At 50.3% G+C, this 25,069-nt stretch overlaps 1 protein-coding gene across 10 annotated transcripts in view; it reads left to right on the forward strand.

The window, feature by feature from the left end:
- The window catches only part of LOC118019677, a 166,873-nt gene that overhangs the window by 44,887 nt on the left and 96,917 nt on the right, over window positions 1-25,069 (forward strand). For 9 of the 10 annotated variants that reach the window (XM_035019067.1, XM_035019068.1, XM_035019075.1 and 6 more), the window contains one exon: window positions 3,792-3,908. In XM_035019067.1, coding sequence (XP_034874958.1) covers window positions 3,792-3,908 — 117 coding nt within the window. Of the gene's footprint in view, window positions 1-3,791; window positions 3,909-9,793; window positions 10,125-25,069 lie in introns of those variants that run through there. The other variant, XM_035019070.1, reaches the window with a different exon arrangement.

Below are 25,069 nucleotides of genomic sequence, written 5' to 3' on the forward strand. Positions count from 1 at the left end.
TGAGAGAGAGAGAGAGCATGAGCAGGGGGAGGGGCTGAGGGAGCGGGACAAGCAGACTCTCCGCTGAGCCCAACACGGGGCTCCATCCCAGGACCCTGAGATCAAGACCTGAGCGGAAGTCAGACGCTTACAACTGAGCCACCCGGGCACCCCCTCTTGTGAGACTTAAATGGCATAATATCTTTACTCATTTTAGTATTTATTAGAAGAAAATTAGTTTCTCAGTCTCATTAGCTATGTTCAAGTGTTCACTAGCCACATGCAGCTAGTGGCTGGAGTAGTGGACAGAGCAGATGTCCTGTGTCATTTCTGTACCCTTTCCAAAGGAACATTACACAACCTCAGAGCCCCTTGGAAATGTAATATTTGAGATTTCCATCATCATGAGAAGCTCTGTTGGCTAGTGCCGCTGCAGACCCTTGACCCAATGAGCCGAGCAGCTCCCGGGAGTTCGCACGTCCCTGGATCTCGGTGTGGGCACCCCTGGGTGTTCTTCCAGCTCTAACTCAGTGCACTGTGCTCACGTCTCCTGCTGGCCAAAAGAATCCAGCTCCGTGCCACCTCTTGTCACGGCCCCTACATCTGATACCTGGGCCCGGGAGTCCCAGGGGTGGTTGTACCAGATGGCCTGGGAGTTATGTGTGTGTGTACATGCGTGCACACTCGGGGCTCATGTGCTGTGATCATCATTTTGGAGGCTTCCTTGGGGAAGTAACAAATGGCATCCCCACCCAGGAGTCTTCCAGTGGAGGCCCCCTCATAAATCAGTGTGAAAGGCTCCCAGTCCCTGCTGAGTGGTCCTGCGGTCCCACAACTAAGGGACCCAAGGGCTGTGGGGCTGCCATGGCCTCACCTCCCACCATCCCTGCCCCGGCTCTCTGGACCTCGTGGGCCCCGTGCAGCAGCCCTGGGCCCCAGTCCAGGCTCGAATAACCAGTGGTCTGATCTGAAAGGAATAACCTATTCTCTTTAGGCCTTGATTTTCACATCGGTAAAGTTGGGGGAAGAAAAGGAACATTACACAACCTCAGAGCCCCTTAGAAATGTAAGATTTGAGATTTCCAATCAATTCGACCTTCCAGCCCAGAGGACAAATCATAGGACTGTGGGTCCAGGGCAGTTGGGACACTGGAATCACCTTGTTACACATTCAGATTTCTGGGCCCCTTCTAGATCTGCTGCTCCTGGTCTCTGCAGATGATGACGGTGCATTTTCTTTGCAATCCCCCAGTAATTCCTGTGCACCATAATGTTTGAGAACTTTTGGCCTGAGGGCACATTCTGTATCTCCAGTGCCCCTGCTTGGGAAGAGGAAGTGGCTGGGGTCCTGGGTAGAGGGGAGGGGGGTTGAGTGAAGAGGCAGGGTCTTCCAGGGGGTCCTAGTCCAAAGCCAAGTTCCAGACAGTTTGGCAAACTGGGAGTGAGCCCTGGCTCGGAACAGAAACTCAGACCAGAGATCTGATCTGAGGAGCAGGTGACATGAGAGGCCTTCCTTTGAGATGGGGTTGCTTCTCTGGGTTTCTGGAAACAAGATCTAGTCCTGTTGGAAGGGGTGGTGGTAACTAGGCAAGAGGGATGTAGTTGACAGTGGTGGTGAAAATGCACAGACTTTGGGGGAGCCTGGGGGGCTCAGTCATTGAGCGTCTGCCTTCAGCTCAGGTCATGAACCCAGGGTCCTGGGATCGAGCCCCACATCGGGCTCCCTGCTCAGCGGAGAGTCTGCTTCTCCCTCCACCTCTCCCCCTGCTTGTGTTCCCTCTTCCTCTCTCTCTCAAATAAATAAATAAATAAATAAATAAATAAAATCTTTATTTTTATTTATTTTTAAAGATTTTATTTATTTATTTGAGAAAGAGAATGAGAGAGAGAGAGCATGAGAGGGGGGAGGGGCAGAGGGAGAAGCAGACCCCCCGCCGAGCAGGGAGCCCGATGCGGGACTCGATCCCGGGACTCCAGGATCATGACCCGAGCCGAAGGCAGTCGCTTAACCGACTGAGCCACCCAGGCGCCCCTAAATAAAATCTTTAAAATGAACAAGCTTCGGAGCCACACAAAACTGGGTTTAAATACTTGGCAGCCCCTGAGCCACATGACCTTGGGCGGTGAGTTTAAGCTCGTCTGTAGAATGGCAACAGTACTGTCTGCCTCACAGGATTAATTACGACAGGATGTGTGAAAGCTCCTGATAGATGGAAATACATGCTTTCCTTTACCAACTAGCTTCCAGAATCCTCCTTGACCAGGCTCAGAGTAATGTGGAGCCCCAGATAGGATTCGGACAGTAACAGTAACTGCCCCTTGAGCCACGTTCTGTAGTTTACCCCACTTTCATGCCCATGATCTCATGATGGCCTTGTGGCACCCTGATAGGAACACTGCGGCGTGAAGAAATTCGGCAACTTGCTCAAGGTCATGCACTGGGACTTGGAAAGGGGAGGGGTATGCATCTGTCCTAACTGTGACCCACGGTGCTGCAGTTGGCCACCTGCGAGCTGCTGGTGACAGAGCTTTTCTGAACTCCCTAAAGACGGTGCATTTGTGGGGCAGAGTGCGGTGGGGTGGGCTGGAGCCGCAGGAGACTGCCGGGGAATGTGCACTTGGGCTGGGCTCCTGCTCAGCGGGCTGATGTCTGGGAATAGGTTTCCATTGTCAGGGAAGCCTTGCTCTTCCCTCAGTTTAGGGCACTCTGGTAGGAATGGGGTGTGGGGAGGGGTGGGTCTTCTCCTGCTCCGGATCTTGCAGCCCGGTTTTCTGGGTGCTCGGCCAAGTCCCAGTGCCTCTCCCTGTGACCTATTTATCACTCACAGTTCTGTTCTCAGGAACTGAGTGGGAATGGGGCTGCCAGGTTGGGAGAGGCTGGGGTGAACAGACCACAAGCACAGGCAGCAGGTAACGAAGTAGCTGCTTGGTTCTGGGCAGGCAGCCGACAGTCATGAACTGGGGCAGGCTGGAGGCAGGCGTGGTCAGGCAGGAAGCAGAGCTGGGCAGGCATCTGGCTCTGGAGTTGGCTGAGGTCAGACAGGACGCAGTGTGGGCTGAGTGCCTCAAGGCCACCAGCACCATGGACAACTCTATAGGCATTCTGGTGTTGGGCCCACTGCACACTTTTATCCCCAGTCTCATTTAACCGTCCCCCTGCCCCCCGCCACCGCCCCAGCTATCTGGTTGCTAAAGGGCCTTTGCAAACCCCTTTCTGAGCTTGGTCTCTGAGAAGGCCTCCAACAGCTCTCAAGCTTGTTTTCAGAGGGACGCCTGTGACTTTGACCTCCCTAGGAGGTTTTCTGAAGGGGTTCACGTTCTTCAAAGGCCCACTTTATTGGTGGGTGATCCTTGTCATCTTCTGGGGTCCCCACATTTTTAGTCTAGTGCTCAGGCCTGGCCAGGGACTCAGTGTGCTCTGAGTTGGAGGGACTCTGCCTCTCAGCCAGTCACGCTGCCCACCCCCTCCAGTTCCTGATGCCCTGGACCAACACTTCTCCCCAGCTCCTCATTTTCCTCTCCTTTTGCCTGTGACTGCTTGAGTGAATCAGAGCTGAAGATCAGAAGTCACAGTGAAGCTGTTCCCACTAAGGAGCTCTCAAGGCCCGCAGGCAGTCCCTCCCCTTGCCCCACCCTGCCCTGTTCACTTATTTATGACAAATTGCTGGAGGAAGAAGGGCCAATCAGCGTTTGGAGGGAAGAAGGGCAGGAGAGGATGACTCAGAGAATTTGCATGGGGGCAAAGTGAGGAGTATAAAACTTTATCATTTTTCTCAGCATAATATCTCTAGTCCAAATTCCTCTTGTTGCAGATGAGGTTTCTGAGGCCCAGAGGCATGAAGTGTCTTCTCAAACCCACCCGGCCAGTGAGGACCACACCAAGAACTGGAATCTCGGTCTTTGGTTCGAAGTCCAGCACAGTTTCCACGGTAGAACTTCTTTGGGTGCATTTATTTTGAAAACTGAAATGAGGTCTCTGTTTCAATTTGACAGCTTGGCATTTTTTTGGTCTGTCAACACTTTGATAAATTTAGAAGAAATGGATCTATTTTGGCACATCTGGGGACTAGCAAAAAGGATCAGGATTGCCACTGTGATGATCATGTCTTCACTCTGCCCCCTTGAAACAAAATGGCAGTTGACACGAACATTTTCAAGGACACCTGCTGTCTTTAATTTGTAATGGATTTCAACATCATTTGGCTGGGGGTAGAAGTTACTGTGGATATGCCTACACTGAATGTGACCTGTAGATCAGAGTCATTTTTCCTTCCGTAGGTGCATTGCTTGTTCTACTGTTGACCAGACAAGCAGAGGGGGTGGGTAAGACAGTCTGTATTCTGAGTGGTCGTTACTATCATTGCTATTTATGATGATGGGGAGGGAGGCATCTGGTGCTTAGTGTTTTGGGGGGACATGGCCAGAAGAAGCAGAGCGTGGGATGGTCCATATAAAGCCTGGTGTATCCTTTCCCATTCCTCTAGCCACTTCCCTCTCACCATCAAACTCAGGAGGACTAGAGATACCTGAGTGTCCCAGACCTGAAGAATCCACAGAGGGTGTACATAATCACTTCCGAAGAAGAGCCTTGGGGGCTGTCTCTGGGGGTCACTGTAGCAGACTCAGTGTATGTGGTTCTTGCAGGAGTTGGGGAGGGGATAGCAGGAGCCTGAGTTCAGTAGCCTGAGTGCTGGAGTATAGACCATTTTTGCTTTCAATCCTTTGTTATCCTCTGCATTCCTTTGCCTTATACCTCAATTCCCCATATCAAGGTAGCTTCTTAAAATTTTACTGCCTAGTGCTTATTATGTGTCAGGTACTATTCTTAATATTAGATATATTAACTCAATCTTCATAGTAACTTTACGAGGTGTGAACTGTTATTATCCCTATTTTACAGGTGAGGAAACTGAGGCACAGAGAGGTCAAATATTTTGCCCAAGGTCATACACGAAGTGAATGGCAGAGCTGAGACCCAAACTTGGCATTCTACCTCCAGAGTCTGTTCTTTGATCTACTATACTGCGTGCCAAACCAGTGAGGCACTGGATTTGGTTTTTCCTCTAGGTTCTGCCACTCAGATGAACCACCTTACCCTGCCCGTCTACCCATCCTTCCATCCATCCATGCACCGTTTCATTCAGCAAATATTTATTGAATACATCTGCTATGTGCCCACCATTGTGCCAGGTAACAGTGGGAGCAAAACCATACACAGTCCTTGCTGTCCCAGAGCTGGCAGACTTGGGGAGCAGATAGAGAGATCACATATTAACATACCAACTCACGGGTATTTAAAAGTGGACATCAGTGCTCTGGACAAAAGGGACACAGCTCTATGTGTCACAGCTCATAAGCCAGGGCTGTCAACCCAGGTCCCTGTGTCCCATTTCCCAGCCCTGACCCAGACCCTCGACCCCCATGTGATGCAATTTCCTAAGCCTAATAGTTGCTGGGGGCTTCTACCAAATTCCCAGTGTAATGTCCAAAGCGTCTTCCTAACCTACCAATTTCCTGAGGTGGACAGCGTGTCAGGTGTGGCCAATTCTACCTGTGCAACCAGGACAATGAAGGCAAGAGGTTTTTTTTGCCTTTACTGCACCCCCCCAGACCTTCCCTGCTTATTTGATTATAGATAGCATTATTTTCCTTCATCTTCAGCAATGGTCGAAGCCTTTTGGGGAGCATGGATCTCTTTGAGAGACTGACAAAAATTAAGAACATTTTTTTAGGAAAAAATGCCTCCCTGGATTTCTGAGCTACCCAATACTCAAAAGTAGCCCCAGATTTGCGTCTCAGATTTGGAAGATACTTTTTAAAGCTGAGTGGATTATAATGGCTGAATAGACAGGTGATACGCCCAGAAGTTCACTTCCTATTGAGATGTGGGTGCTTCATCTTCCTCACCCCAGCAGAATTCACTTGTATCTCATTACTCTCTTTCATCTTGAGCAGTGAGTGAAGCCTTTTTTGGCCATGGCTGTCTTTGAGAGATTGACAAACACTAAAGGCCTCCTTTGAGAAAAATGCACATACTTTGAATAATTTGTGTGTAATCTCAAGGGGTTTATACCCCTCCTGTAGCTCATCTGTGGGTCCCAGGTGAAGAACTTCTAACCTGAAAGATGCCCTTTCTTAGTCTTTATGGCTTGTACTGCCTTTTGACATGACCTCTGAATGCTTAGGTATTATTCCTGTTCCAGCAGCTGGTCAGCATCTGGGGGAGTCCATGGTTTTCCCAGGAGGGGTTTCTAAGATGCCATTCAGGATGCCAGAGAGCAGCCCTAGAGATGGAGGTACCTGGTACTCCTCTAGGTTCCACTAGCTGGAGGTCCAAAGAACACAGGTGGTCAGCCTCATGGCTCCCAATGATAACTGCGCCCTCCCTTGCGCACCCACTGCTCTTGAGTGAGGCACCTAAGGCTCATCTCAATAATTCTCAGCAGGAAATCTAAGTGTGTAGTGCAGGGAAAACAAGTATGAGATACATGTACGACTTCTCCCGACCCAGTGTCCATGACAGATGTTGCTAATCAATCAGAGTTTTCTTTCCCATTGGGCCCAGATATGGTCTTATAATCTTTTCAGATAACAATTTTGGTAGATACCAGCAATCCATCAGAGTTGGCATGTAGGATGTAATGTATTTACCGTCCTGGATGTGGGGGGTGGGGGGGAATACAGGCTGGGCACTTGGTCTCTAGGCCCACCTCTGGCCAGTCTAGGGTCTCAGACCCGACATCCCAGCTGCTTTAGAGCTCCAGGCCTCTGGTGGTCTTGGAGAATCCTCAGACATCATCATCTGGTTGGCCAACCTACCCTGGGGCTGACCCAGAGTCTCTTTCTGTATTCCCCTGAATTAATTTACCCATTCCCCAGCTAAAATGTCTTCAGGCATTTAAAAAAACTCAGTAAGGGTGGGGCGCCTGGGTGTCTCAGTTGTTAAGCATCTACCTTCAGCTCAGGTCATGATCTCAGGGTCCTGGGATCGAGTCCCGCATCGGGGCTCCCTGCTTGGCGGGAAGCCTGCTTCTCCCTCTCCCACTCCTTCTGCTTATGTTCCTGCTCTTGCTATCTCTCTCTCTGTCAAATAAATAAAATCTTTTAAGAAAAATCAGTAAGGATGAAAATTTATATGTTTTATTAATGGTTGACTATCAACTTCTTGTCCCATAGTCAAAAGCTAGCCTTTTGTTTGTTTGTTTATATGAAAAAAATATAAAAATTTCTATGTCCATTTTATATCAACTGCATTTTTTTTTTCTTTTTGACCCCCTCTACCCCCTGCCTCTGGCAACCACCAATCTGTTCTCTGTCTCTATGAGCTTGGTTTTTGTTTTGTTTTTGATTTTTAGATTCCACATCCACATAGGTGAGATAATACAATATTTGTCTTTCTCTGACTTATTTCACTTAGCATAATGCCCTCTATTTCCATCCAGGTTGTTGCAAATGACAAGATTTCATTGCTTTTTATAGCTGAGTAACATTCCATTGTGCATATGTACCATAATTTCTTTGTCCGTTCATTCATCAGTGGACACTTAGGTTGCTTCCATATCTTGGCTGTTGTAAAAAATGCTGCGGTGAACCTGGGAGTGTGTGTATCTCTCTGAGTTAAGTGTTTTCATTTTCTTTGTATAAATACCCAAAAGTGGAATTACTGGATCATATGGTAGTTTTATTTTTAATTTTTTGAGGAACCTCCATACTGTTTTCCGTAATGGTCGCACCAGTTTGCATCCCCCCCAACAGGGCATGAGGGTTCCCTTTTCTCTACTTTCTCACCAACACTTATTATTTCTTGTCTTTTTAGTGATAGCCAAGTATGAGGTGGTATCTCACAGAGGTTTTGACTTACATTTCCCTGATGATGAATGAAGTTGGGCATCTTTTCATGTGTCTGTTGGCCATCTGTATATCTTCTTTGGAAAAATGTCTATTTAGATCTTCTGCCCATTTTTAATGGGATTATTTGTTTTTTTGCTGTTGAGTTGTTCAGCATCCTTTGTTCCCCGCCGCCCACCCCAGCCCCATGACAGAAACCTCAGGTTGAACATTTCATTACCTCTCTAGAAGTGTCAAGAATGTCCACATTCTTACAACTCCTGTAATCCATGCTCCATGCCTCTTCAAGCATACACACATCATATCGTCTCCTTTTTGAAATCCTTCAGTTCTTTAAAGGAGGAAATACACAGTTTTTTTTTAAAGTAGGCTCCATGCCCAGTGTGGGGCTTGACTTCATGACCCTGAGATCAAGAGTTGCATGCTCTACTGACTGGACCAGCCAGGTGCCCCCTTCCCCCTCCTTTTTTTTTTTTTTTTTTGGAAATCTGCATTTTTAACGATTACGTATACAGCCATTTACAGCCTGGCTCCAGCTTCTTTTCCAGTTTCACTGCTCACCATTCCCTGGTGCTCTGACAAATTCTTACAAGGCATCTTATCTTGATACTCTGGGCTTTCGCGAACATCCTCATCCTAGCTCATGCTGTTCTTTCTGTTTGGAATGCTTCCCCATGCCCACGCCAGCCCTTTTCTCTGCCTGCTGAACTCTTGCTCTTCTTTCAAGACCCTTCTCAAATGCTGTATGTATTGATGCATGTATTCATGCATGCTGCATGTCTGCTCCGTGAAACCCTCTCTGTCCCACGCTGGGTTTATGTTTCCATTGCCCCCTCCCTACTGAGCTCGCTATGCATATCTCTGTCCTGGTACATTTTACTCTGTCTAGTAATTGCTTGTTTACATGTGGGATAGTGTCAGATAGACCCCTGTGTGCTGGCACCCAACCCAAGACAAGACACAGAGCAGGGACCTTGTTTACATGCACTGCATGTGACTTGCAATGGGCGGAGACCCCCAGCCTTCTCTTCCTGTGCCCCAAGGCAGCATTTGCTCTATCACCCTATCTAGCCAAGGGAAAGCAGCCTTCGTCTTTTAAATGATGGCTTTCCTCCTCGCAGAAAGGGCATCTCATTGAAATTCACCAGGAAAGGGCAGTTTCTGACATGAGTCTCTTGGCTGGTCATAGATGCAGCTGCCAGCATCAGCGCTCCTGGAGGCAGAAGGGTTTTTGATCATGAACTGCAAGCATACCTTTTACCACTAAATTTAGACCCCTGGAGAAAAACAGCCTTTTCCCTTTCTCCAGTGGCCTCTCTCAGGCCCTCCTGGCTCCTCCCCGCACTTTTTTTTTTTTTTTTTTTTTGGTTCATGAAGCTGGGGAAGTGAGGGGGCTGGTGGTGGAGTTGGGGGAGGGGGAGAAGCTTGCTCATCGTGGTTTGGGGAAGAGCTTGTTGGGTGGGAGGCGGATGGAAGCTTTCACTTAGAGCTCAGTCAGTGCAGGTGACTCTCATCTGTATTTTTTTAACAAAAGATTTATTTATTTATTTTAGAGAGAGAGAGAATGGGGGGAGGGGCAATGGGAGAGGGAGAGAGAATCTGAAGCAGACTGGTGCTGAGCGAGGAGCCCAACATGGGGCTCGATCTCATGACCCTGAGATCATGACCTGAGCCAAAATCAAGAGTTGGGTGCTCAACTGACTGAGACACCTAGACAGCCCTCTTATCTGTATCATTTGATAAACATGGATGATGGGCTCCTCAGTGAGCCCAAGGTGATCCAGAGGCTCAAGGCAAGATGGTGGCGTTGGAAATAACAATAAAAATAACATTAGTAAGAAGAATATATCACCATGTAGCCCAGACTCTGTGCTAGGCACTGCTTAAGTGCTTTTCATATATTAGCTTCTTTAGATTCTTAGCACAACCTTTTGTGATGGGTTTTATTATTATCCCCATTTTACAGATGAGAAAATAGAGGCCACAGAGAGATTATTACCTCATGCTGTTCCCTGGGTAAATGGGGAAACTAAGGCTGGCCCAGACACCACTGGAAGGAGGTCATGGAAGAGACTGTATTATGAGTATGAGAAGAGGAGCATTGGAAATTCCAAGGACATTCTGGCTGTAGCCTTGAGAGAATTATTTTACTTCTCCAAACTTATTCTTTCTTATCTAAACAGTAGGATAATTATGTCTTATTGGAAGCTTCAATGCAAGGATCAGGTGAACTCATATAAGTAAAATGCCTAGTGTATGATAGATAATCAATAAACAGAAGCTGTCATTATTAATTACCTAATTGCTCCCTCCTTTGTGCTCTTTCTGTTTCAGATGCTTCCCTTCCAGAGCCTTATCAGACTTTTTAATGATCTTATCATATATCTGTCTTGCTGCTGTACTCTGAGCCCCTCAAAGGCAATAGCCAGCTCTTACCCACTTCTGAGCTCTTTAGCTGACAGATGGGAGGTTCCATATGAAGGGTTGAAAGGAAGCTGTTTGCCCAAGTGGACAAGCTAATAAGTGCAAGAGCCCAGGTCCCTCCCCAAGATGCTATGCAGACTTGTATGATCAGTGATCCATGGTCAGGGAGGTGGGTGGTGGAAGACCCCAACCACGGCCTGTGACTGCCTGTGTGGGGAGTTGCAGGTTGCTGGGGCATGGAGGAGGGAAAATGGGGATGGGAGTCAATGAGCTGTCCTGGGCCTGAGCTCACAGGCTCAGTAAAGAGGGCACTTATAGAAGATGGACAAGGCAGGGCCCAGTGAGCAGTGAGATGTGAAGGTTCACGAAAGGGAGGACTCCAGCTTGACTCCTAGGTTACCTTGGAATACAGGAGGGATATGAGAGTATGTGGATAGGAGGGGAGGATCATGAATTCGATTTTGAAATGCTCAAGGAGAGGAGTTCATAGGACAGGTCTCTAAGGGTCTCTAGCAGGCATTTGTCTGTAAGGAGTTGTGTGCAGGGTGCTGATATCTGCCACAACTTATGATCCTATGACATGGTTGTTCACTGAACTGGCAAAGTATAGCTCTAGAGTTGGATTGTAGGACTTGAATCCTGGCTCTATGGTAACTAGCTAGCTGTGTGTGACTTTGGGCATGTTACTTAACCTCTCTGGGTCTCAGTTTCATTTTCTGTAAAAATTTTCTGGAAAAAATTCCATTTCTATAAAAGGAGGATGATTGGAAATTACCTCCTAGCATGTTGTTATAAAGGTCAAATGAAATAAAATAAATCAATGAAGGAGCATAGTAAGAGCTCAATAAATGATGCTCATTGTTATTAGCTGTTCCTGCTGCCAGAATGCTGACCACCCCCCCTTGTCTTGGCACCTTCCTCCCTATTTCAGCCTTGCCCATCCCACCAGTACTAGATACTCAGCTACTCATCATAGGTACTCTAAACCTCTCCATTCTTCAGAGACCCCTGTTCCTTAAGCATCCCCTTCAACCCTTTGGGTAACTGACCAAGGAGAAGCAGAGAGTTGTCACTTGTGTTCCTCCAGTGAGAGGTCACTTGAGTTTTAATTGTATCTTCAGTGCCTTGACCCATGGGTGTGACTAATGGTGGGAATGTTTGACAGGATGATAGGGTTAGGGCAGTTGTTTTGGAGGTAGAGAGATTTTTCTGGTGCTGGTCAGACCAACACATTCAGAAGTCATCTACTCTGTCTTCATGTATGAATATTGTTAATGAATATAAAGCTCAGACTGAGAGGGAATCTGGAAGTTCTCACTTGGGATTAAGTGGGGTTGGGGCACTTCATGCCCTTTCGATTGGGAGGTCTTCTGGCAAACTCTGCAATCCTCCCAGTAGGACCAGGATGCTCTGGGATTATTCCATCTCTCCCTCTGTTCTACTCCCAGCTTCCAGGAAGGCAGGGGAGTAGTGGACAACTGCCTGATGTATAACACATATCCAAAATGTGGAAAGGAAGGAGGAGAAAGCCATTACCCAAGGATTGGGAAGCCCATGTTTAAGTCCTGCTCCTACCTTTACCAGGTGTGTAGTCTTAGACAAGTAACTTCCCTTCTCTGAGTCTCAGTTGCCTATGAATGGGGTGGTTATACCGGAATCCTTTAGCAGACCAAACATTTAGACGAGTATGTTCCCTTGGCTATTGCAGAAATTGAAGCCCAGACTGCAAAGGGGCTTGCTCGAAGTCATGAAGCCAGAGTTTGGCTGCAAAACCAAGTCATGTGGTAGTGCTTAGTCAAGTGTTGCAAGAGGGTAAGGGATGGTGTTGTATTGGTATGGGACAGATCTAATTTACTTGCTTAGGCTCTCAGACCCATGGAAGGGAAGGAGACTCCCCCTCTGCTGAATCATTTACCGCTACATTTTCAAAGCCAGTGGGAATTCTTAGAGGAAGCTGTAAGGCCCAGAGACTTTGACAGTGTATATGTGCCTCAGGGGTCATCACAAAGCTCTGGTCACAAACAAGTTGCAGGCTGCCTTTGAAGCTCTTCCCAGTGACTCTGCAAAGTTTTAGGTCTCAACTCAGCTACAAAATGAATGAATTGCTCATCTCACCAGCACGGAGCACATTTGGGCCAGACTTCTTGGTCAGTTTTATGGGGCCAATACATCTGCAGAAGCACTTACCCGTCACTCTGCAGACGGAATGCATTATTTTGGAAAACTTTCTTTTCCCTTTTCCCCCCAAAACTTTTATTCCCTGGCAGAAATGGTTTATCAACGTCTTTAAAAAGCCGCTCAGATCTTCTTGGCAACCCCTGATACCATAAAAGAGTGGCAGTACGAATGCAAATGAATTGGAGGGCATTAAAAAACCCTCTTGCTTCGGCAGCTGAAGTGGAGAAGGGCCGGATGATGGATAGCACACGGCTTTCCGTTGAGCGATTTTGCTCCTTTTACGGCTGCCAATGGCTGATGTATTTCATCTTTTGTTTCCTTTCCTGCCGCTTAAGCAAGCACCCTCAGGCTGGGGCTATGTCCCCGGGCACCCACTTCATCTTGCCCCTCTGGGACAGCTTCAGCCAGCTGTTTTGCACTTACTGCCTGATTCAGGGAAGGCATGGGATGGCCCAGCTGGATGGGGCCCTGGGGGAGTGCCCCTCCTATAATTGCTGAGCTCAGGAGCAGAGACTGCTGAAGAGGTGGAAATCCTCCCCATGCCATTTTCTATTCCACCCGTGTTTACTGAGGCCCGCTGCATGTGCAACACTGTGCCAGGCACAGGGAGGACACCATGAAGTGGAGGACACAGCCCAGACTTCAATGATCTTTCCCTCCTGTTGGGAGGGAACTCACCCCCGAACAGCTACACACACGTACATGCACATGGCTAAGGCTTGCAAGGCTTCCTGCACCCACTCTTACCCATGTGTGTTCGGGTACATGCTCACACTCACCTACATGTTAGCACAAATGTATATGGACACAGTCACCCACAGAGATGCAAGAGTACACACCCGGATGTGCCCAGAAACACGCAACCAAGCCCCACCAACTCTCAAACCCACAGGCACCTGCAAACATGCACAGACAAACACAAAAGTATTCTCCTGTACACCCACACATGAGGAAGTTAAAAGATAATACAGAACCATGTATGATCTGAAGCCAGAACGAGAGGGGAGATGAGAGAGGATTCAGGGGATGTCACTGAAGAAATAACGCTGATGTAGGAAGTTTGCCTTTGAGACTCATCTCAGTCTCCTACTATCTGTGTGACCTTGCTCAGTCTCAACCTCTCTGAGTCTCAGCTTCCTTATTTGATTTTTTTTTTTTAATTTGAGAGAGAGAGAGTATGTGTGAGCTGTGGGAGGGGCAGAGGAAGAGAATCTCAAGCAGACTCCCTGCTGAACACGGAGCCCAACGCAGAGCTAGATCTCACGACCCTGAGATCATGCATGACCTGAGCCAAAACCAAGAGTCAAACGCTTAACTGACTGAGCCACCCAGGGGGCCTGCAGCTTCCTTATTTGACATGAGGCCCCTCCAGATACCAGAGCCTATGATTTTGTGAAATCAGAAGTTCAGAAGTCAATGTGAGCTGATGTAATAATAGTTACAGTAATACCAATAATAGCTAATTATATTGAGCACTTACAGTGTGCTCTGCCCTGTGTTAAGCACTTGGTATACATTATCTCTTTTAATCTCCACAGTAATCCTAAAAGATGAGTCCAGTTATTAGCTGTGTCTTACAGGTGTAGAAACCATAGTTCAGAGAGGTGAGGTTACAAGCCCAGGGTCACACAGCAAACAGTAGTAGAGTCGGTATTGGAACCCCCGCAGGTTGGCTCCAGGGCCCACACTTCTGGCTACACTGACAATGAGCTGAGTTGGACCGATGCTGGGAGATGAAGGATATACATTCCCTGCCCTTGAGGCCTCAGTTCAGTGGGGAGGACAATTGGCATGAAGTGTTGCTTGATGCTGGGGACCTTGGGTTCCTGGAGACCCACCTCCGTGTACTTGTGACAGCTCTCACTGGTGACTCCTGTGGGCCAGGGCAGCCCCACCTGGCCCTGGGGGTGTGCCCCTGGATGGGGTTTCTCTGGCTTGGGCGGGGACTGACTGTGTATCCAGATAATGAGCTTCCAGTCAAGTTCAAGAGGCCAGAAGTCTTCTGGGAGCGTGTTGTGCCTGTTTCTGTGTCTCGAGTAAGGACACCCAGTGAGGTCCTCTGGCCTGGGCTGGGGCCTCTGTAGCTCATTATGATAGGTTTGAGCAAATTAGGATAAGAGCTTCCCTCCAGAGGATTGCAGCACTGTGCCAGGGCATGGCATGGAGCGTGCCATGGGTTGTGGTCCCCTCCTCATCTCTATATGTGGTAGCCCTGGTAGGGTCATAGGGAGGGAGAAGGCGCAGGCTGGGGAGATCAGAGGTCTTCACAGGGCTCCTTCCTGCAATGGGAGAAGGAAGGTGTAGGACCTTCGGTTGGTCTCTCAGGAGAGGGAATAGGGTGACCCTGGGGTGGGGTGTAGACATGGAGGAAGGGGCTAGAAGGAGCTGCCAAACCATAATAAAAGCATCTCAACAAAAATCGCTTGTCCAGATCACACATCCAGGGGTGAGTGGCAGGGGTGAAATTTGCATGCGGGTCTGTCTGACTCCAAAGGTTGGACACCAAACCATTGCACTCTGCTGCGTCCCCAGATCTGCTCTGAGGCCCTACTGTGTGCTCGTGGGACAGGGTGAGGCTATAGGACAGAGGAAGTCACAGGGTACCAAGACAGCTGCTGATACGAACAATGCAACATCAGCAACACACATGCGCACACGCAGAGCGAAGTGGGCAGGTTTCCCGACGGCACTTTGCAGATACACAATTTTCCCTTGGGCCTGACCTTCAGTTTTGCCTTCCTTGTGCTCTTGGCCTCCACTTAGTCCAGCTTAAGGCTGTGCCCTCCACGATGGCAGGGGCCTCTGTCCCCGGGCCTCAGGCACAGCCCAGCACTGGCAGCCATGTAGGGTCCCACCCCGGGCTCTGTAGGGTCCCCTTGAACCCCCCACCTCCCCTGTAAATCCACACAACTCCAGCCTGTCTCTGCTCTCCCTGGCCCATGCCATCCTTATTTTCAAGGCCAGATGGTCTAGATCAATTCTGAGGGTCCTTCCAGAATCCCTTCCCCTCTCTTTCCATAGAAATCTCTTGCTCTCTGAAGGCCTAGGTTCTCTTTGACTGTTATAGGTCTTAATGAGGACCAACCACATGCCATGGGGACCCAAGACACAGGACCCCCCTCTCTTCCCTGAGCCACATGGGTAAATTTGTTCCATCCACCCTGGTGCTGGGGTGGGGACCCTCAGGGAAGGAAGGTATGGCTATGGTTGGGCCTCCTGCCTTGATCTTGGGGAACAGCCAGGTGCTCCCTGAACAGACTCCGGGTGCTGGGGTCAGACCCCAGGGACCAGCCGAATCCTGCTTTGCACTTATGTGTTCAGGACAAAACCTGCCCAGACAAGGGGATACTGAAGCCAGGAGAGGGGAATGTGTTTGGCTAAGGTCAGATGGTGAGTTAGTGCCAGGACCAAAATCTGGCTCCTATTCTTTTTTTTTAAGGAAGAACTGCAGGTGATATGTGCTTACAGTAATAAATGTAACCACTAAGGAAATAGAAAGTAAAAAGTGAAAGTTTCTCCATCCCTGTCTCTTATTCTACCTTCCAGAAACAACCAATATCAAAAGTGTGCTGTGCCCTTCCTTTTCTCTGCTCATGTGCACACACACACACACACATCTACTCATCTATATACACATACACACCTAAAACAGAAGTTATTGTTTGTTCTTGCAAAAATAGGAGTGTACTGGACTTACTGTTCTGTGATGATAATGATTTTGTAGCCCTTAAAGTCTGGAAGGACCAAGCACTAGACCCAGGGAGCTTATGGTCAGGGTGACATGCCATGAAACACTGGAAGTCCCTCGATCACATTTATGTGTTCAAAGAAAGCAACATGGGCTTGGGGACCCTGCAGGTGGGGGCTGGATTTATACAGTGCAGGTGGTGTTAGGACAGGGGGGCAGGGGAGCTGGGTGAACAAAGGCTTCCCCGAGCTGACAAGGGAGCTGAGCCGAAGGCCTTGTGTCAGGGAGTGGGTGGGGGGTTGGGCTGGGAGAAGGCCTTGAATGCCAAGGAGAGGCAATGGCAAGTTATACAGGGCAGTGGGGAGCCCCTGGAAGACAAAAGTGGATGTGATGCTGCTGGGGGAAGGAAGACCTGTCTCCGTTGTGTGCCCATGCTCATGAGCACTTGTGGGCGCACCTGCCCCGGAGATGGGGTCTTGGGGACATGGGGTGGAGGGAGTAGGGGACTCTGGATCTGGAAGCCGCAGGTAGGGGTGATGTCAAGATTTGTTGGCTGCCCCTGGGACACTGAATCGAGTTTCCAGGGTTCTCAAAGGGGCAAAGCCAAGACTGCTAGTGCCCTCGGCCTGCCCACATTGTCCCTCCAGCCCCTGCCTCCCACTGCCACCTCTTCTGTCCTCTGAGAGCCTCTGTCCTCGCCAGCCTCATTCTCAGGGTTCCATGCGCACCCCCTGGGGGGGCGCAAATAGAGAGGTCAGAGGAGCCGCAGAAGAGCCAGAGGTTCCAGCTACTTCAAGGCTCCCTTTTGTCGTGGCAAATGGAGGTAAGGGACAAAGGGGAGCCTCAGACACTTCCCTAATGAGTTATTATGGAAGAGGTGGGAGGGGGCGAGGCAGGAGAGCTGACAGAGCAGGGGTGCAAGGGTAAAAATTTTAAGGTTTGGAGGATGTGAGGCTCTGGAGAAAGGCAGAGAAAAGAGGACAGGGGTTTTTTAAGAGTCTGCAGGGTTTGAACTGGGTCATGTTTACAGTGCTTTGAGAGATTCAAGTAAAGATTGGAATTCCTTTTTAATTGCCTTTGGCCGCCAGGCTGTGGTTTTGAATGTAGAGCCAAGGCAAGCCCGGGCCCACACGGGGCAGAGGAATTAACTTGGATTGCATAAGGAATACTTTCCCCTTCCCTTCTTCACACTTTGTTCTGAAAAGTGGATGCGTGTACACCTAATGCACACATTGTTAGTGAATTAATGATGGAATTTAGGATTCATGGTGTCAGAGACTGTAGAAAACATAATCGTGTCTCGGTTAAGGGAATAGAAACCAACTCTAGCTCAGTCATAAAGTGAGCTTTGCTCTAAGGAGGTTGAGTGTCTCCTGGAAGGAGGTAGCTGGTCCTCGGGAAAGGACCAGAACTGCCAGAGAGCCCTGCACCAGCATCTCTCTTGGTCTCTGCTCCTCGCTGCAAATCCTCCCATCTCTGTCTTACTGTTTTCCTTCTCTGCAGAGCAGCTTCTTCTGTTTCTCGGGTCCCCATGGCAGAGATCTCAGCTCCTGCTGCTCTGGGGGTAACATGGAACGATGCCAAATGCCTTGGAAGGAGCTGAATGTCCCTTGGCTCCAAATCCCAGTTTTTGGAGAATGACTCTCAATGGCCCTGGCAGGGTGACATCCCCCGCCCCCCCCAGCTCCCCAACACCAACTTGTGGCTGGAGGCGTGGAGGGCATGGTTGCTAGAGACCCACGCGGCTGCCGGAAGCCCCCAGCTGCAGCCTGGTGGCAGGCGGCAAAGAGCAGTTTTTAGAGACAGCCGGCTGGGCAGGCAACCCAGAAGCTGTTCTCAGCAGATATCTCTCCTTTTGAGTGCTTAATTACTATACCAATCCAAGAGTGACTATAAAAATCTGATTTTATCTGCACTTCAAGACAGAGCTAAGTCCCCTGTGTTTTATCAGCTGCTCTGAAGAGGACCCAGGAGGAAGGTGAAGAACAGAGGCTCTTTCTCTGGCTCCAGCCCTGCAGCTTCTCTCTCTTAGCTGTGGCTCACCCCACCCCGCCGGCCTGGGCCAGCTCTGCTCCCCACTGGGAGGGATTGAAGCCGAGTACCTTTGGGCCACTTGGAGTCCTGTTCCCCTTGTCTGTGCTCCTGGGCTCTGTTCTGGCTAACGGATCCCCGCTGGACCCCCAGCAAGGGAAACTACCTGGCCCTGAAGCTTGTCTGGGAACAGCTTTGCCCCTGCCGCTCCTTGCCTCTGATCAGCGACTGGACACTGATCCTGGGCCCCAGGGGACCTGCCGATGCGCCCCCCCCCCCACAATGCCCCAGCTCCTTGTAGCCCCGGGTCTGGCGCCAGGCCAGCTGCTGGCCCTGAGTGCCATGGTGCTGCCGGGGGTGATTCCTCCATGTGGCAGCCGCAAGCAGGGGCACGGCTGAGGGTAACACCCCTGAAGGTTCACTGAAGCCCATGCAGAGTTTTATAATCTAAAAACCAGGAAGGCAGATATTTTAATTTCAAAAAGCATCGTAATAATGGCCTTGTTCTAAGTATTTTATATTATCCCCTTAATAGGACCACTCAGGACCACTTTAAGAAGTGGTTGTCCCTTCTACTTCAAAGAGGAAACTGAGGTACAGAGAATTCAAATAACTTGCCTGAGGTCAGGCTTTAACCCAGGCAGCCCGGCGCCAGAGCCCATGACCCTAACCGCTATGCATGTTGCCTTTGTAATTCCTGTAGATTTGGTGTCATTTCCAAAAATCAAATTTTATTTTGAATTTTATAGTGGCAGAGGGGAATGGTAGCAAACTCTTTTCATTTTTTAGGGCTTCTGAAGATTTAATCCCACCTTGACCTTATCTGATTTGAGCTGATCTGTTGGTTTTGGTTAGAGGGGGCTAATGGTTTCCACGTTTTGCTCCAACCATCTAGAACTTTCCTGTCTGTTCTGGTACAAGGCTCTGGCTCAGGCTGAACCCTAGGGTTGGCTTCTACTATTTCCCATGAGGGCTGAGGGAGAGGGGCACTGGGGCCAGCGGGGTCCAACAGGTGGGTGGTGGTTGATGCGTGGCGCCTGAGCCCTTCCTCCCACCCCTCCTCCACTGGAGAGACAGCTGGCCCTGGCGAGGTGGGGCAAAGCCCTTTCACAGCCTGCCTGGCCGCTCCTCGCTGGCTCTGGCGCCCTCCCGACAGCCCCAGGCTGGTGGCAGATGGCTCAGCCTCGCCATCACAGAGCCCACTCCTGGGCGGCCCCAACACGTCAGAAGCAGATTGGACTTCAGGCTTTGGTGGGCCAGGGGCAGCTCGAGCAGAGCCCTGTTGCGTTTGTTTATTAAACACCTCCGGAGCCAGCTGCTCTTCCCCCCGCCCCCCGAGTGGGGAGGTGCTGAGGCTGGGAGAGGACCTGAGTGGGTCCTGACTGCCCCAATCCGGGAGGAGGGGGGAAATTTCCTGGGAAGCCTTTCCTGGCCTCAACTCCCCATCTGAGCAATGGGTCAGCTGTCCTTGCAGAAGTGGGGAGGGGGGTTCAGAGCGGTGCCTGGTGATAGTAATAAAGATCATGGAGATGGTAATAATAGCCAAAACATATTGAATGCTGACCCATACTAACTCTTAGTGCTGAAGACTGTACATGTGTTATCCGCTCAACAAATATTTACTGAGTGTCTACACAGTGTCAGGCATAGCAATTCCTGTAAGCCAGCACCGTTCTAAGCTCCTTAGGTTCAATATATTATTTAACCCTTGCAACAACCCTGAAGGCAAATACTACTATTGCCACTTTACAGATGTCGAAATGTGAGACCCGGAGAGGTTAATTCATTTACGCTAGGTCACACAGCTAGTAGGTGGTGGAGCCAGGATTTGAACTCAGCAGGTTCAGTTCTGGAGCTCTTACATCTAAACCCTGCACCTTCTACCTGTGAAGAAAGCTGCCCTTGAGGATCTGATAGCCGGTATGGGAGGAGGTGTGCGTAAGACAATTATATATATTTATGTCCTTTCAGATTGTTGTGGATGCTGTGAAGGGAATAAATATACTGGGATAGAGATTAACCTGGAGAGAGATTATTTTAGATACGGTAATCAGAGCATTTTGTTCTCACAGAACCTCGTGGCGGGTAGGTTTGCTATTTCATTTTCCAGATGAGTGCGGTGAGGCTTTGAGAGATTAAATAGGGACCCAAATACACCGTCCTCATCCCTGCATTCCTGGGCTCTTCTCTGAGGCTCCTGTGCTGTGTTTTGGGCCAGGGGAGAGGGCTTTTGGCTAATGATGAGGCTGGGGGTGGGTGGTGTCTTTGGGTCTCTCCCAGAGGATCTGACCTTGCTCTTTGTTCTGAGGCATCGAGAGGAAATTGTACCCATCTCCGACTCCTGTGTCGTCAGCCTTCTGGGCCTGGTGCGTGGTGTGTGCATTCGCGTGTGTGATTGTGTGTCTGCCTTCCTCCCTGCAGCCTCCTTTCCACACAGACCATCCTGACCTTTTATTAGGTCACTTTGTGATTGATTGAAATGTCCCAGGTACCTTCTTTTAACTCCAGGGTGATTATGACAATTATGATGATTATCATGTAAAAAAAAAAGGGGAGAGAGACAGAGCGAGGAAGAGGGAGAGAGAGAGAGAGGGAGGAAGAGGGCTGGGGGCCTGGGGGCTGGGAATCGTGGAGCTGCGCTGTCATTAAGCGACATTGTGTGAGATTGTTCGCCTTCAAAAGGCAGCTGTGAAAAGGAGAGAGTGTCTTTAAAAAAAAAAAAAAGGCCCATTATGCAGGCGGTTTGGGGCGCATGGTGCTGGCGGGAGGGCTATGGGGTGTAATTAGGGCAGTGACAGCCGGAATTACAGTGGTGCCACCTCTCCTGGAGAAGGGGGAGGTGGAGGAGGGGACAGGTAGTGGCTGGGAAGTTCTGGACCCTTGCCAGGAGCTACAGGGTCCTTTGGTGGAGTCAGGGTGACCTGGGATTGGGCAGGAGGAGCAAGGAGTGCTGGCTGCCAGAGCTATTTATCTCTACAGCAGGGAGGGGGCTTCTTATTTTTGGAAGTCTTTTATGATGGCTTGGCGCCCCTTCCAGGCTTTTAGAGCATTCCCACTCCAACAGGGAGTTGGCAAAGGAAAGCCAATTGTGTGGAACAGAGGATGCAGATAAATAATTTCCCAGCCTCCTTCACTCAGAGGTCCCAAGCTGTTCTACTGGGAGGGGGAGCTGCAGCCTCCTCCCTGCTTGCCCCCATCCCTCCCCGCAGGGGGGTGTATGCGGGGGGGGGGGCGAGGTGCAGGGAGGCTTCTCTGCAGGGCTCGCTCCAGTCACCCTTCCAAATCACGGTGTTGGGCTAAACGGTGTGGTGTCCGAGGGACAGGTGGAAATGTCTGAGGCCCCAAACCCTTCTAACCTACAAATAGCATGGGGAGGGGGGGCAGGTTTCACCCAGTCTCCCGTCTTTTCCATTCCGACCCGGGGGTCCCCTCTGGAGCGTCCTCATACCTGTGGTCCTCCAGCCTCTGCACACCCCCAGCCTGGGAGGTGACTCCTTCTTAGGCTTTGGAACCCAACTGTCTGGGTTTACCTCCTCGTTTATTACTGACGTGACCTTGGGCAAGTTCTGTCACCTTTTTGTGCCAGATTTCCCACCTGTGACAAAAGGATAATAATTGTCCTTATGGGGCACCTGGGTGACTCAGTCGTTAAGCGTCTGCCTTTGGCTCAGATCATGATCTCAGGGTCCTGGGGACCAGCGCCGCATCAGGCTCCCCTGCTCCGCGGGGAGCCTGCTTCTCCCTCTCCCTCCCCCTCCTCCCCCTGCTCATGCTCTGTCTCTCTCTCAGATAAATAAAAAAATCTTAAAAAAAAATCGTCCTTATGCTGCAGGGCTGTTGAGAGGATTAAATGAGATGCTTGATGGGTAGGACTCAGCCCAGTGCCGAGCACACAGTGAGGCTTCCATGAATGTTCTTTGGGGATAGCCCAGCCTGGCTTTCCTGGAGGATGGTCCTGTTTCTGTAGTGAGCTAAACTCTGGCAGTTTCGTAATTGATCCTAGCTCTGCATCCTGGGGCCATGCAGCAGGTCATTCATTCTGTAAATGCATACTGAGCACCCCGGGGTGGGGGTGCTCCCCGCCAGAGCCTGTGCTTCTCCAGGGCCTGGTCACCTCCTCTGCACAGACGCATGGTCTGGACCTGCCCAGTAGAGAGAGGCTGCGAGTGGCCACAAGCCAGGTACGACCAGGCCAGAGAGTGATGAAGGAGGTGTGGGGTGTTTGAGGTGGGAGGGGCAGCCTAGACCCTGGGCCTGGTGCTTTGTCCTCTCTCCGAGAGCAGGCAAGAGAGGGGTCCCCAGCACCCCGTATCCCCCAGGAACCACGGCGGCCATAGATGTGCCCTTGGTGGTGGAATAGGCCAGACGTCCCCTCCTGGCGCAGTCCTCTGATGCTGCGAACATTCTGGCTCTGAGGAGACCTCAGCCAATGGAGCAAGGGGTCACTGCTACCCTTCGGAGGGACTTTCATGTTATTATGACTTTTTGTGACGCTAACAAGCCAAGTCAGAACCTCTGTTTCCTGAAACTCCTTGCGCTGTTGTTTAGATAAGTTTAAATGAGCTGTGATTAAGCTAATTTTGAGGTAATTAACTTGGGGAAGGATTCCTTCACTTCTTAAAATTCTAAGTGACTGTTCATTATAAGAGGGAGCACTCGCAAAGGAGCCACGCGGCTTTCAGGAGCCCTGCTTAATTAAAACATAAGGAACTCAGCCATAGAGCAAGAGTTTACTGTCATTAATGAAAAATGAATATTCTTTATCTAATTACACGGCATAATTAATTGCAGTCTCCAACCACAGAGGCGGAGGGGGCAGGGGAAGCCACGGGAAGGCAGAGGCTCCTGTTCCAACAGACCCCAGCGAGGCTTGAACCCGGACTCTAGGACCTTCTTGAGGGCCCAGGGAGACCCCAGCTCAGGGCACAGAATGGCCAGATGGCGAACTCCTCACAGTGGGAGCCGGCCCCCGCCTAGTCCTAGTGGGTCTCCGGTGGCAGTTTGAGCCCATGTCAGCCATCCTGGGTCCAATCATTCCCTTGTAGATTTAATGAATTTATCGAGCTCCTACTATGTGCTAGATAATAAACACAAATGAGTGAAACGGACCTAAGCCCTGCCCTTAGGAAGCACGTGGGTTCAAGTCCTAGCTCTGCTGCTTATGAGCTGTGCTGATCTTGGGCAAGTTCCTTGATCTTCTGTGCCTCGCTTTTCTCATCTGTAAAATGGGATTAACAATAACACTTCTCTCATAGGGTTGTTGTGAGGATTAAGTGAGTTACTATGCATAAAGCATTTAGAATAGTGCCTGGCACATATAAGTGCTCTGTAAGTGTTTGGCCTATAAATAAATAAATAAAAAGAACCTAAGTCAGGATGGGTGTCATGAGGAAAAGAACAGCGTGTAACAAAACAGAACAACGAGGGAAGACTGGGTTTAGAATGGGTGTTCAGACCAGAGGGTGGGAATGGGACGTGGCTACCTGGCTGTGCGCCTCCCCCCATCCCCCCTATCCCCCAGCAGCCCAGCTGCACTGTTCTCACCAGGTCTTGATGCGTGTTCTGGTGTCTCTAACTTCCTCTCCATCTTCCTCCTGGGGACTCCCCAGGTCAACAGCACACGCTTACTCTTTGCTTTGCCCTCCGAGCGCCCCAGAGCATTCTGCCTAGCTGGAGTTCTGCCAAGACACCTGCTGCTACAGGTGAGGCAATCACAGAGAATATATGAGAAGGTGTCTTGGTGATGGTCTCCTCGTGCCCATTTTACTGATGAGGAGACTGAGACCCCGGGGTGGGGGGAGCTGTGAGGTGGCTGACTGGTGGGGCTGGAGGCCTGGCTCTCTGACTGGCAGCCAGAGGCTTGCTCCCACCCAAAGGTCGGGTGACATCTTGCCTTCTCAAGCTGCACGGCTGTCAGGCCCCCCGAGTCCAGGCCAGTGCCAGCATCCCTTTGTCTCCCCAGACGGCAACGTCCCTCACTTCAGTTTCTAGTCTGAGCTCTGGATCGAGGCCCTTTCCAAGAAGCTCCTTTCCCATCCCCCGTCCCTCTACTGGGGTTCTGGAGATGAATAAGGCTCACCCCCCTTCTGGGCAGGTGCTTCCAAGTTAATCCCATTCTCTGCATCCCGTTGGATGGCCAGACCTGCCTCACCTTTGGTTAAGTCCAGTTTTGGGAGGAAGAGTGGCCCTACTTTTGCCTGTCGTGGTCAGCTGTGGGCATTGGCTCCTGGCCACACCTACGTCACAGACCAGGCAAAGCAGTGGGGCTGGTGCGGAGAGGCCAGTCCCCAGGGAGGCAGGACACCTTCTAAGCCTGCGCACCGCTTGCTTCTCATGAACCCCAGCTACTCTCAGGTGACAGTGTTGGAGGTTCCCAGGGTAATGGCCACTCCCTTCTGAGGAGGCCATCCCTGGGCCTGCAGGCCACTGCTCACCTGTCCCCCCACCTGGCTGAGAAAGTGGCTTTGGCTTGGGAGCTGTGATGGTGGAAAGAGGGGCAGGAAGCTTCTGGCTGAGCTAAGCTGATCGCATTCTGGATACGGTCTTCGTTTTCGTTTAATCTGCACAGTCTTTTGACGTTGTCTTTGGAGAAGAGGGAGAAGTGGCCCTGGGGAGGGGCCAAGCGGGAGGAGAGGAAGAGGGAGTGTCAGGCGGAGACTTACGGAGATAAAACAGATGATAGCTCTGAGAAGAGGCTGATGGGAAATGTTGGCTGCCCCCAGGAGCCCACCGCTTGAAAAGGATGATTTGGAATGCCCCCAGCATTTTGGAAAGTTCTTTGTTTCTGCCTGTCTGGGGGCACCAGAGCCTTCTCCGGGGGTGATTCTCTGGGACCAGGTCTCAGATGGGCTGGGAGGGGACTGGAGGAGCGAGTGCTCCTGGGCAGGACCGAAGCCCGGAGGGGACATTCCCACGCCCCGG

This window comes from Mirounga leonina, unplaced genomic scaffold, assembly GCF_011800145.1.
Source record: "Mirounga leonina isolate KUSES-001 unplaced genomic scaffold, KU_Mleo_1.0 Mir_173, whole genome shotgun sequence".
Taxonomy (NCBI): Eukaryota; Metazoa; Chordata; class Mammalia; order Carnivora; family Phocidae; genus Mirounga; species Mirounga leonina.